Here is a 14,542-nt window from a genome sequence, read left to right as displayed (position 1 = left end):
GACACTGGATAACATATATCACTTGTGTTGAGGTACATGTCAGCACATGTCTGATCGGAAAAGTCCTGCCATCTCTGGGATGCACACATGTTAACATGTGTTGGCATGTCGTGCACCCTATACATTTGTAACACCCCGGCTAACACATACGCGTCACTGATAACGTAATTTCCTGTTTGACGTACTTCCGGCTGACAGCTCCCGGCGTCCCAGGGCTCCGTGATTCGGTAAGACCGTTTTTATTCACCTATTTAAGTTGGTTTATATTGTTTTCACATTGTTCTACCTACACCTTGACAAAGGGGCTAGTCCCCGAAACGTTGGTTTGGTCACGTTTTTGAATACACTTTGAAAATTTCCTACGAGTGCTGCTGCCTGTCTCATTATTTCTACAATCCTGATCCAGAAGGCACCGAGGTCCATTGTATCATTGGTTGGAGTGCCGGGCCGCAACTGCTTTTATATATATATATATATATATATATATATATATATATATATATATACAGCGATGAGGCCGGCACTCAGGTCTGCAAGTGGATGCCTGTTGCTTGCTCCGGTGCCCTCTTTTGGAAGGGGTGTCCTTAGGTGATATGCAGCAACAAATAAGTGGCACTCGGAGGCTTGTGTAGAAGGTGAAAGAACAGGAATATTTATTCCTAGTGCAGGGAAAACGTTTCGGAGCACGGAGGCCCCGTCGTCAGTTCAGGTAATGCACAGTGAAACAAACATATACAAAGTGTTATATAGGCAACTTACCCGCCCCCAGAGCGTCCCGTTCGTGTCTTCCTCCTGTGGCTTCCGGGTTGGCGCCGTTTCTGTGACGTCACTGGCGCAGGTCCGATGGTCGCGATGGTTTTCCTGCATCAGTGACGTTGCGCAGGAAACCATCGCGACCATCGCGACCATCGGACCTGCGCCAGTGACGTCACAGAAACGGCGCCAACCCGGAAGCCACAGGAGGAAGACACAAACGGGACGCTCTGGGGGCGGGTAAGTTGCCTATATAACACTTTGTATATGTTTGTTTCACTGTGCATTACCTGAACTGACGACGGGGCCTCCGTGCTCCGAAACGTTTTCCCTGCACTAGGAATAAATATTCCTGTTCTTTCACCTTCTACACAAGCCTCCGAGTGCCACTTATTTGTTGCTGTGTGTATATATATATATATATATATATATATATATATATATTACAATATCTCCAGAATTTGCGCTATGCTGTGTCGGTCGCTTGATAACACTTGATCCCCTACTAGAGAGATCGAAAAGCCAATATCCAAACCAAAAGTGTTATATAGCGCCCTGTATATTAGTCAGGATATTTCCTGTCTTTCCCTTATAATATTAGATGGACCATAAACAATTTTAAAGTAGAAAACATTTATTTAAAACAGAAACCTCATAACATTTTATGGAAGGTTTTTCTAATACAGGTGTATTTCTTGGTTTATGGATCACAATAGTAGTCAATGGTTACCCAACGCGTTTCGTCTCTTTATGAGACTTCATCAGGATTGAAAAAGGTATTGTAGTATATCTTCTTAGGTCTCTAATCAACAGTTTTGTACAATTGTAGTGGTGGATGGTCCGGTTATAGACTCAAATAGTCAACTTATTAGGTCCCTTAATACCAATACAATTGTTTATTGGTAGTATAAGTTCAAGCTTTTAAGCTGTAGTGAAATTAAACCCAAATCTCTTTAGTTTGAAAAATGATCTTAGGGCAATAAGCGGGGCCCGATATGGGATTTGTAGAACTTCTATTGAATAATTTGGATATAACAATACCGTTAATTGAGATAATTAGCTCTAAATCGATGGTAAGATTTTAAGTATTGAAGTGTGGTCCCCTTATAATATAATCAGGGATAAACTCCAATTTCTTATAAGCGATCTCCTTGACGTATAATGGATTATCTTTAATAAGGACAAAATCTTTGGGCAATGGGCAGTGCCCAATTTGGGATTTGTAGAACTTCTATTGGATACATTCGGGTATTTTAATACCTAATAATAAACTGTAAGGTGAGGTAATTAGCTCTAAATCGATGATCGGTTTTAAAATATTGAAGTGTAGTACCCTTAAAATATAATCAGGGATAAACTCAAATTTCCAAAATGCGATCTCCTTGAAGAACACAGGAGTATAAATGTGGTCTATAATAAAGGGATAAAGACCTTTTAGCTCCTAGAGGTGTTCTCTTCTGTGTCCAAACACCAAGTCTATATATATATATTATGATAGATATTTTTACAGGACTCTAATAGGCTATTGGGGGAGGGGGGTTAATAGATTAGTGTATGTGGGGAGGGGGGGGGGGACAGTAATGGAATGGTAAGGGGCAGGGCAGTAACAGGCTAGTGAGGGGGCAGGTCCGTAACAAGCTAGTGAGGGGGCAGGTCCGCAACAGGCTAGTGAGGGGGCAGGTCCGTAACAGGCTAGTGAGGGGGCAGGTCCGTAACAGGCTAGTGAGGGGGCAGGTCCGTAACAGGCTAGTGAGGGGGCAGGTCAGTAATCGGCCAGCTAGGGGAAGGGGCAGGTCAGTGATAGGCCAGCTAGGGGAGGAGGCAGGTCAGTGATAGGCCAGCTAGGGGAGGAGGCAGGTCAGTGAAAGGCCAGCTAGGAGAGGGGGCAGGTCAGTGATAGGCCAGCTAGGGGAGGGGGCAGGTCAGTGATAGGCCAGCTAGGGGAGGGGGCAGGTCAGTGATAGGCCAGTTAGGGGAGGGGGCAGGTCAGTGATAGGCCAGTTAGGGGAGGGGGCAGGTCAGTGATAGGCCAGCTAGGGGAGGGGGCAGGTCAGTGATAGGCCAGCTAGGGGAGGGGGCAGGTCAGTGATAGGCCAGCTAGGGGAGGGGGCAGGTCAGTGATAGGCCAGCTAGGGGAGGGGGCAGGTCAGTAATCGGCCAGCTAGGGGAGGAGGCAGGTCAGTGATAGGCCAGCTAGGGGAGGAGGCAGGTCAGTGAAAGGCCAGCTAGGAGAGGGGGCAGGTCAGTGATAGGCCAGCTAGGGGAGGGGGCAGGTCAGTGATAGGCCAGCTAGGGGAGGGGGCAGGTCAGTGATAGGCCAGTTAGGGGAGGGGGCAGGTCAGTGATAGGCCAGCTAGGGGAGGGGGCAGGTCAGTGATAGGCCAGCTAGGGGAGGGGGCAGGTCAGTGATAGGCCAGCTAGGGGAGGGGCAGGTCAGTAATAGTGGAGGGGGCAGGTCTGTAACAGTCTAGTGAGGAGGCAGGTCTGTAACAGGCTAGTGAGGGGACAGGTCAGTAATCGGCCAGCTAGGGGAGGAGGCAGGTCAGTAGTAGGCCAGCTAGGGGAAGGGGCAGGTCAGTAATCGGCCAGCTAGGGGAGGAGGCAGGTCAGTGATAGGCCAGCTAGGGGAGGGGGCAGGTCAGTGATAGGCCAGCTAGCGGAGGGGGCAGGTCAGTGATAGGCCAGCTAGGGGAGGAGGCAGGTCAGTAATCGGCCAGCTAGGGGAGGGGCAGGTCAGTAATAGGGGAGGGGGCAGGTATGTAACAGGTTAGTGAGGAGGCAGGTCTGTAACAGGCTAGTGAGGGGACAGGTCAGTATCGGCCAGCTAGGGGAGGGGGCGGGTCAGTGATAGGCCAGCTAGGGGAGGGGGCAGGTCAGTAATAGGCCAGCTAGGGGAGGGGGCAGGTCAGTAATAGGCTAGTGAGGGGGAGAATCAGAGAAGGTTTAGTGAGGGGCAGGTACTAGAGGGGTAAATTCAGTGAGCATCAGGCTATTGCTATAACAGGTAAGTGTTACTCGGGGTAATTATTGGAGGGTGAGTTATCCGTCAGATCGCCCTTATCTTATGTAACGCCCATAGTGAATAATCTCTGTGGCCGATATCACAGGTCTCTAATTACAGTCTCGGTAATTACTTCACAGTGACGAGAAGGCCAAAGGAAATAAAAGGCACAAGGGTCTGATCTTCCACTCGCCTCTTCTGGAAGGGGCGCCTGCAAAGTACGAGCTCCAGCTCTCCCGCTTCCTGGCCACGCAGTGCATGCTGGCTGCCCGGATGGACTACTTCTCAGGTGAGCGTCCCGGGGCCAGTGGCTAGTTTGGGCCGCGGCACCCAAATGGGTAGCTTTGTAGCAACGTTTCAACGCCTCACATAGGCAAATCAATCACACCCATTTCCAGTAAGAAGGGCGGATCCTGGAGAGATGACGTCATAGCATAGCCCAAATATAATTATTTGTCAAATAATACACAAATTACCACAAAATAGCAATATGTATACATATATACAGTAATACAAACATAACATGTAGACGGGGACTAATACATTATATCAATACAATGTTACATATAGGCTGTCCATAATAAACCTGCTCCCCATGGGAGTTGGGATGCACAGTGTGGGGGATGGGAGGTGGGATGCACAGTGTGGGGTGTTGGAGGCACAGTAGGTGAGATAAGGGATGGGATGCACAGTGTGGGGGATGGGGGGCACAGTAGGTGAGATAAGGGATGGATCACAGTGTGGGGGATGGGAGTTGGGATGCACAGTGTGGGGGATGGGAGGTGGGATGCACAGCATGGTGGATGAGAGTTGGGGTGCACAGTATGGGGTGTTGGAGGCACAGTAGGTGAGATAAGGGATGGAATACACAGTGTGGGGGATGGGGTGCACAGTATGGGGCGTTGGAGGCACAGTAGGTGAGATAAGGGATGGAATACACAGTGTGGGGGATGGGGTGCACAGTACGGGGCGTTGGAGGCACAGTAGGTGAGATAAGGGATGGGATACACAGTGTGGGGGATGTGTTCAGGTGCACAGTACGGGGCGTTGGAGGCACAGTAGGTGAGATAAGGGATGGAATACACAGTGTGGGGGATGGGGTGCACAGTACGGGGCGTTGGAGGCACAGTAGGTGAGATAAGGGATGGGATACACAGTGTGAGGGATGGGGTGCACAGTACGGGGCGTTGGAGGCACAGTAGGTGAGATAAGGGATGGAATACACAGTGTGGGGGATGGGGTGCACAGTATGGGGCGTTGGAGGCACAGTAGGTGAGATAAGGGATGGGATACACAGTGTGGGGGATGGGGTGCACAGTACGGGGCGTTGGAGGCACAGTAGGTGAGATAAGGGATGGAATACACAGTGTGGGGGATGGGGTGCACAGTACGGGGCATTGGAGGCACAGTAGGTGAGATAAGGGATGGAATACACAGTGTGAGGGATGGGGTGCACAGTACGGGGCGTTGGAGGCACAGTAGGTGAGATAAGGGATGGAATACACAGTGTGGGGGATGGGGTGCACAGTACGGGGCGTTGGAGGCACAGCAGGTGAGATAAGGGATGGGATACACAGTGTGGGGGATGTGTTCAGGTGCACAGTACGGGGCGTTGAAGGCACAGTAGGTGAGATAAGGGATGGAATACACAGTGGGGGGATGGGGTGCACAGTACGGGGCATTGGAGGCACAGTAGGTGAGATAAGGGATGGAATACACAGTGTTGGGGATGGGGTGCACAGTACGGGGCGTTGGAGGCACAGTAGGTGAGATAAGGGATGGGATACACAGTGTGGGGGATGGGGTGCACAGTACGGGGCATTGGAGGCACAGTAGGTGAGATAAGGGATGGAATACACAGTGTGGGGGATGGGGTGCACAGTACGGGGCGTTGGAGGCACAGTAGGTGAGATAAGGGATGGAATTCACAGTGTGGGGGATGGGGTGCACAGTACGGGGCATTGGAGGCACAGTAGGTGAGATAAGGGATGGAATACACAGTGTGGGGGATGGGGTGCACAGTACGGGGCGTTGGAGGCACAGTAGGTGAGATAAGGGATGGGATACACAGTGTGGGGGATGGGGTGCACAGTACGGGGCGTTGGAGGCACAGTAGGTGAGATAAGGGATGGAATACACAGTGTGGTGGATGGGGTGCACAGTACGGGGCGTTGGAGGCACAGTAGGTGAGATAAGGGATGGAATACACAGTGTGGGGGATGGGGTGCACAGTACGGGGCATTGGAGGCACAGTAGGTGAGATAAGGGATGGAATACACAGTGTGGGGGATGGGGTGCACAGTACGGGGCGTTGGAGGCACAGCAGGTGAGATAAGGGATGGGATACACAGTGTGGGGGATGTGTTCAGGTGCACAGTACGGGGCGTTGGAGGTACAGTAGGTGAGATAAGGGATGGGATACACAGTGTGGGGGATGTGTTCAGGTGCACAGTACGGGGCGTTGGAGGCACAGTAGGTGAGATAATGGATGGGATACACAGTGTGGGGGATGTGTTCAGGTGCACAGTACGGGGCGTTGGAGGCACAGTAGGTGAGATAAGGGATGGAATACACAGTGTGAGGGATGGGGTGCACAGTACGGGGCGTTGGAGGCACAGTAGGTGAGATAAGGGATGGAATACACAGTGTGGGGGATGGGGTGCACAGTACGGGGCGTTGGAGGCACAGTAGGTGAGATAAGGGATGGGATACACAGTGTGGGGGATGTGTTCAGGTGCACAGTACGGGGCGTTGGAGGCACAGTAGGTGAGATAAGGGATGGAATACACAGTGTGGGGGATGGGGTGCACAGTACGGGGCGTTGGAGGCACAGTAGGTGAGATAAGGGATGGGATACACAGTGTGAGGGATGGGGTGCACAGTACGGGGCGTTGGAGGCACAGTAGGTGAGATAAGGGATGGAATACACAGTGTGGGGGATGGGGTGCACAGTATGGGGCGTTGGAGGCACAGTAGGTGAGATAAGGGATGGGATACACAGTGTGGGGGATGGGGTGCACAGTACGGGGCGTTGAAGGCACAGTAGGTGAGATAAGGGATGGAATACACAGTGTGGGGGATGGGGTGCACAGTACGGGGCATTGGAGGCACAGTAGGTGAGATAAGGGATGGAATACACAGTGGGGGGATGGGGTGCACAGTACGGGGCGTTGGAGGCACAGCAGGTGAGATAAGGGATAGGATACACAGTGTGGGGGATGGGGTGCACAGTACGGGGCGTTGGAGGCACAGTAGGTGAGATAAGGGATGGGATACACAGTGTGGGGGGATGGGGTGCACAGTATGGGGCGTTGGAGGCACAGTAGGTGAGATAAGGGATGGGATACACAGTGTGGGGGATGGGGTGCACAGTACGGGGCATTGGAGGCACAGCAGGTGAGATAAGGGATGGAATACACAGTGTGGGGATGGGGTGCACAGTACGGGGCGTTGGAGGCACAGTAGGTGAGATAAGGGATGGAATACACAGTGTGGGGGATGGGGTGCACAGTACGGGGCGTTGGAGGCACAGTAGGTGAGATAAGTAATGGAATACACAGTGTGGGGGATGTGTTCAGGTGCACAGTACGGGGCGTTGGAGGCACAATAGGTGAGATAAGGGATGGGATGCACAGTGTGGGGGATGTGTTCAGGTGCACAGTGTGCGGAATAGGGTGGTGTAGCGCACAATGGAGGATGGGGTGCAATAGGCTGAAGTTCTGCCTACAGTGCCATTAAAAACCTTGCACCGGCCCTGGGTATAAGACATAACCTGATATACCTGTATACAAGCCTATATAAAGTAATGCACAGGGAATACAGCGCATGTCCATGTAGCGAGCGCAGATAGTACTGTACTAATAGTACTACTACTACAGGTTGACCGCGAGCATTTCGGATAAGGGATTTTCCTCTACCTCCCCCATGGCAGCCATTACCTGTGGGTTCTTTCCCTGATTGGGTAGCATTTGGAAAGGAAAAAGACGCCTCCTCCATAAAAGGCTCCTCCTCCTTCTCTCTTGTGTCTTTTTTCTTCTCCCTTCGGGTAGCAAGAAGATGGTGGCTTACCCCTGTGAAGACTGGTCTGATCCCCGCCGCCGTCCTGGGCGTGATGGTGGGGATGGATTGCTGGGTAACCCCCGGTAAATAGCCTCTGTGAGCCGCATGCTGTCCCCAGGTGTGGGAGGCTACAGGCGGTGGCATCCTAGGTGGTAAGCGGGAGAGGCCATCTGTCCGGGTGAATCAGCTTGTGAAGCCGGGCGGACGTCTACACTCGTGGTAGGATGGCTTGGCACACACGTGCAGCCGCGAGTGAGTTATGCAGGAGTCGTGCGGGAAGCGTGCGTGGCTCAGAATGATGACGCGGTCTGCGTCAGTGGGGATGCGGCCAGCAGAGAGGGTGCACCCGGCACAGGAGACAGCCAGCAATGATGACGCGGCCGGCCACGATTGGAGGAAGTTGCCGGCATTCCTACATGACGCGGTGGAGACGCTGCACACACACTATACCACCAACGAGTAAAGGAGATAACCGCAGAGCTCCCGTTACCATTGGCAATATCTGCAGAGCAGAGTATACAAAGCAGTGGGCAGTTTTTTCTGCAAGTAGGAGCACACGGTACCACTTTGCGGGGTAAATGTGGCTTCTTTATTTCCTGGAATTATGGTGATGTCTGGTACTAAGCATATGATGTGTTTTATTAGACTACTTATCCTTTAAGATGGAGGAGGAAAAGAGGCAGACCACGCAAAAGTCAGGGTAAGCCACTACTTAAAGATTTTGGTTTCTGGTGGAACAGTGGTTTTTAGTCATTATAACGCATGTATTATTATGCAGGTCGCACAACAGTAAAGAGAAAGGGGAAGGGAAGGCCAGACATAAGAAATTGCACATAGCGAAGTGTTTAATGTGAAACAAGTCTTTACCAGACAAGCATGTGGGTAGCGTTTGCGATGCATGTAAAGCTCCACAGCAGATACCCTTGACACAAATGTCAGGGTTGGTAGACATGCTTATAACAGCTCTTGCTGGCACGTTTGTGACTAAGGAGGACTTAGCGAAGATTACAGGAAAAAGGAGTCATTCCAGGATGAGCGAGGGCTCGGCAGACTCTGGAGACGAGGCAGGAGGTTCGACTGGGGAGGCAGCGGACGAGGCAGAGAGTGAATTTGGGGCCTTATTTTGGTTCATTCTTTCTGACAAAATCCTTCTTAGATGGGCAAAACCATGTGCACTGCAGGTGGGGTAGATGTTACTTGTGCAGAGAGAATTAGATTTGGGTGGGGTTTTACTTCAAAGTAAGATCTATATTGCAGTGTAAAAATAAAGCAGCCAGTATTTACCCTGCACAGAAACAAAATTACTCACCCAAATCTAATTCTCTCTGCACATGTTACATCTGCCCCCCCTGCAGTGCACATGGTTTTGTCCATCTAAGAAGGATTTTGACAGAAAGAATGAACCAAAATAAGGCCCTTAGTGCAGATATGGTGGAAAATTTACTTTCTCTTATACATAAGTCTCTTAATATAGAGGATGCGCAAAAAGAGTTAAAACTACAGGAATTACTCTTTAGGGATAAGAAGAAGAAGGGTAAAACCTTTCCCCTGTCCCAATCATTGAAAGATATGGTGATAGACGAATGGAAGCATCCCAATTAAAAGGGCTACGGTTCGAGCGAAGATGAATAAGATGTATCCCTTTCAAAAGGATCAAATATCCACATGGGACGAGTTAACAAAAGTGGACGCAGCAATTGCGAGGATTTCTAAGAAAACAACCTTACCACTAGAGGACGCCAATATATTTAAAGATCCTATGGAGCGACGGATAGAACTAGGACTAAGGAAGCAACACCTTACAACTGGGGCAGCATTGAAACCAGCGGCTTCAATGGCCATTACATCTAGAGTACTGAGAGAATGATGCCACCAATTAGAGGCGGACATGCTGGATGGCATAAGAAGATCAGACTTGCTTAAGACGGTTCGAAATGTTCAATTAGCGGTCGAGTTTTTGTGTGAAGCTTCTTTAGACTCAATGAGACTGGCAGCAAGAGCCAGCGCGATGGCGGCGGTAATTAGACGGGCCCTCTGGCTTAAGCCGTGGTCGGCCGACATACAATCAAAAAATAAATTATTGTCGCTTCCCTTTCAGGGAGATTACTTATTCGGGACTCAATTGGATCAAATTATCACAAAAATTTTAGGGGGAAAATCCATCTGGTTGTCCCAGGAGAAAACCAATAAGAAAATTCTGGGAACCAGGACTTTTAAATACCAACCTCAAGAGTTTAGAGAAGCTAGAAGTTGCCGTTCAGGTAGAGGCTACAGAAGAGGTAATTGGCTATCAAGGGCAAATTTTTGTACCCAGAGGGGTAGAGAGAATAGGTTCGCCACCAAACAAAATCCGCAATGACACCGAGCCCCAGGCGGTAGGGGCCAGGTTGCTAAAATTCAGAAGCACCTGGGAGAGGTCCACCACAGACAGGTGGGTCCTCGAAATTATAAAGACCGATTACAAGATAGAATTCAAAAAGCTTCCAGGGACATTCTTCACGGAGTCTCCAATACCAAGAGATCTGGTGGAAAAGGAGCCATTACTGTCCAGTTTAAAAGACATGATAGACCAGAAGGTGGTGGTGAAAACACCACAATCGCAAATAGGAGGCGGTTGGTACTCCCGGTTTTTCGTGGATTAGAAACCATCGGGGGGCTTCAGGACGATATTAGATCTCCGGAAGTTAAATCCGTTTGTGCACGTAAAGTCCTTCAAAATGGAGTCCGTAAGAAGTATGTTACCGGACTTAAAAGAAAATGCATACATGACCTCTATCGACCTCAAAGGTGAGATAAGGGATGGGATACACAGTGTGGGGGATGTGTTCAGGTGCACAGTACGGGGCGTTGGAGGCACAGTAGGTGAGATAAGGGATGGGATACACAGTGTGGGGGATGGGGTGCACAGTATGGGGCGTTGGAGGCACAGTAGGTGAGATAAGGGATGGAATACACAGTGTGGAGGATGGGGTGCACAGTACGGGGCGTTGGAGGCACAGTAGGTGAGATAAGGGATGGAATACACAGTGTGGGGGATGGGGTGCACAGTACAGGGCGTTGGAGGCACAGTAGGTGAGATAAGGGATGGAATACACAGTGTGGGGGATGTGTTCAGGTGCATAATGCGTGGAATAGGGTGGTGTAGCGCACAATGGAGGATGGGGTGCAATAGGCTGAAGTTCTGCCTACAGTGCCACTAAACCTTGCACCGGCCCTGGGTATAAGACATAACCTGATATACCTGTATACAAGCCTATATAAAGTAATGCACAGGGAATACAGCGCATGTCCGTGTAGTGAGCGCAGATAGTACTGTACTAATAGTACTACTACTACAGGTTGACCGCGAGCATTTCGGATAAGGGATTTTCCTCTACCTCCCCCATGGCAGCCATTACCTGTGGGTTCTTTCCCTGATTGGGTAGCATTTGGAAAGGAAAAAGACGCCTCCTCCATAAAAGGCTCCTCCTCCTTCTCTCTTGTGTCTTTTTTCTTCTCCCTTCGGGTAGCAAGAAGATGGTGGCTTACCCCTGTGAAGACTGGTCTGATCCCCGCCGCCGTCCTGGGCGTGATGGTGGGGATGGATTGCTGGGTAACCCCCGGTAAATAGCCTCTGTGAGCCGCATGCTGTCCCCAGGTGTGGGAGGCTACAGGCGGTGGCGTCCTAAGTGGTCAGCGGGAGCGGCCATCTGTCCGGGTGAATCAGCTTGTGAAGCCGGGCGGACGTCTACACTCGTGGTAGGATGGCTTGGCACACACGTGCAGCCGTGAGTGAGGTATGCAGGAGTCGTGTGGGACAGAATGATGACGCGGTCTGCGTCAGTGGGGATGCGGCCAGCAGAGAGGGTGCACGCGGCACAGGAGACAGCCAGCAATGATGACGCGGCCGGCCACGATTGGAGGAAGTGGCCGGCGCTCCTATATGACGCGGCGGAGACGCTGCACACACACTATACCACCAACGAGTAAAGGAGATAACCGCAGAGCTCCCGTTACCATTGGCAATATCTGCAGAGCAGAGTATACAAAGCAGTGGGCAGTTTTTTTCTGCAAGTAGGAGCACACGGTACCACGTTGCGGGGTAAATGTGGCTTCTTTATTTCCTGGAATTATGGTGATGTCTGGTACTAAGCATATGATGTGTTTTATTAGACTACTTATCCTTTAAGATGGAGGAGGAAAAGAGGCAGACCACGCAAAAGTCAGGGTAAGCCACTACTTAAAGATTTTGGTTTCTGGTGGAACAGTGGTTTTTAGTCATTATAACGCATGTATTATTATGCAGGTCGCACAACAGTAAAGAGAAAGGCGAAGGGAAGGCCAGACATAAGAAATTGCACATAGCGAAGTGTTTAATGTGAAACAAGTCTTTACCAGACAAGCATGTGGGTAGCGTTTGCGATGCATGTAAAGCTCCACAGCAGATACCCTTGACACAAATGTCAGGGTTGGTAGACATGCTTATAACAGCTCTTGCTGGCACGTTTGTGACTAAGGAGGACTTAGCGAAGATTACAGGAAAAAGGAGTCATTCCAGGATGAGCGAGGGCTCGGCAGACTCTGGAGACGAGGCAGGAGGTTCGACTGGGGAGGCAGCGGACGAGGCAGAGAGTGAATTTGGGGCCTTATTTTGGTTCATTCTTTCTGACAAAATCCTTCTTAGATGGGCAAAACCATGTGCACTGCAGGTGGGGTAGATGTTACTTGTGCAGAGAGAATTAGATTTGGGTGGGGTTTTACTTCAAAGTAAGATCTATATTGCAGTGTAAAAATAAAGCAGCCAGTATTTACCCTGCACAGAAACAAAATTACTCACCCAAATCTAATTCTCTCTGCACATGTTACATCTGCCCCCCCTGCAGTGCACATGGTTTTGTCCATCTAAGAAGGATTTTGTCAGAAAGAATGAACCAAAATAAGGCCCTTAGTGCAGATATGGTGGAAAATTTACTTTCTCTTATACATAAGTCTCTTAATATAGAGGATGCGCAAAAAGAGTTAAAACTACAGGAATTACTCTTTAGGGATAAGAAGAAGAAGGGTAAAACCTTTCCCCTGTCCCAATCATTGAAAGATATGGTGATAGACGAATGGAAGCATCCCAATTAAAAGGGCTACGGTTCGAGCGAAGATGAATAAGATGTATCCCTTTCAAAAGGATCAAATATCCACATGGGACGAGTTAACAAAAGTGGACGCAGCAATTGCGAGGATTTCTAAGAAAACAACCTTACCACTAGAGGACGCCAATATATTTAAAGATCCTATGGAGCGACGGATAGAACTAGGACTAAGGAAGCAACACCTTACAACTGGGGCAGCATTGAAACCAGCGGCTTCAATGGCCATTACATCTAGAGTACTGAGAGAATGATGCCACCAATTAGAGGCGGACATGCTGGATGGCATAAGAAGATCAGACTTGCTTAAGACGGTTCGAAATGTTCAATTAGCGGTCGAGTTTTTGTGTGAAGCTTCTTTAGACTCAATGAGACTGGCAGCAAGAGCCAGCGCGATGGCGGCGGTAATTAGACGGGCCCTCTGGCTTAAGCCGTGGTCGGCCGACATACAATCAAAAAATAAATTATTGTCGCTTCCCTTTCAGGGAGATTACTTATTCGGGACTCAATTGGATCAAATTATCACAAAAATTTTAGGGGGAAAATCCATCTGGTTGTCCCAGGAGAAAACCAATAAGAAAATTCTGGGAACCAGGACTTTTAAATACCAACCTCAAGAGTTTAGAGAAGCGAGAAGTTGCCGTTCAGGTAGAGGCTACAGAAGAGGTAATTGGCTATCAATGGCAAATTTTTGTACCCAGAGGGGTAGAGAGAATAGGTTCGCCACCAAACAAAATCCGCAATGACACCGAGCCCCAGGCGGTAGGGGCCAGGTTGCTAAAATTCAGAAGCACCTGGGAGAGGTCCACCACAGACAGGTGGGTCCTCGAAATTATAAAGACCGGTTACAAGATAGAATTCAAAAAGCTTCCAGGGACATTCTTCACGGAGTCTCCAATACCAAGAGATCTGGTGGAAAAGGAGCCATTACTGTCCAGTTTAAAAGACATGATAGACCAGAAGGTGGTGGTGAAAACACCACAATCGCAAATAGGAGGCGGTTGGTACTCCCGGTTTTTCGTGGATTAGAAACCATCGGGGGGCTTCAGGACGATATTAGATCTCCGGAAGTTAAATCCGTTTGTGCACGTAAAGTCCTTCAAAATGGAGTCCGTAAGAAGTATGTTACCGGACTTAAAAGAAAATGCATACATGACCTCTATCGACCTCAAAGATGCCTATCTTCATGTTCCCATATGCTTGAGTCACCAGAAGTATCTAAGATTTTCTGTCAAAGGGGTGAGTTACCAATTTACGGCACTCCCATTCGGTCTAGCCACATCGCCCAGGACATTTACCACGTTGTTGGTTGTGGTAATTGCAAACTTAAGACGAAAAGGAATAGTTGTATGGCCATACAGAGAGTTGGCAGCAGAACACACCAGAGAAGTACAACAGTACCTGTCAGAACATGGCTGGCTTATAAACAAAAAGAAAAGCCAACTGGAACCATCAAACAGATTAAAGTATCTGTGGGTAATACTGGATATGCAGTATCTAAAAGTCAGCTTAACACCAGAGAGGCAACAGAAGATGGTCCAGTTGATGAGTTCTATGTTGGAGAAGTCAATAGTCTCAACGGAAGTGTGCATGAAGATGCTAGGGCTGA

General features: G+C 49.5%; 1 protein-coding gene across 2 annotated transcripts in view; it reads left to right on the top strand.

Moving 5' to 3' along the window:
* The window catches only part of LOC146060786 (uncharacterized), a 96,829-nt gene that overhangs the window by 43,392 nt on the left and 38,895 nt on the right, over nt 1–14,542 (top strand). For both annotated transcript variants that reach the window (XM_083174417.1, XM_083174428.1), the window contains exon 9: nt 3,895–4,043. In XM_083174417.1, coding sequence (XP_083030543.1) covers nt 3,895–4,043 — 149 coding nt within the window. The remainder of the gene's footprint in view (nt 1–3,894; nt 4,044–14,542) is intronic.

Source organism: Crinia signifera, chromosome 1 (assembly GCF_055691185.1).
Source record: "Crinia signifera chromosome 1, ASM5569118v1, whole genome shotgun sequence".
Lineage (NCBI taxonomy): Eukaryota > Metazoa > Chordata > Amphibia > Anura > Myobatrachidae > Crinia > Crinia signifera.
The sequence above is the reverse complement of the archived record's forward strand: the minus strand, read 5'-3'. Positions and strand labels throughout refer to the sequence as shown.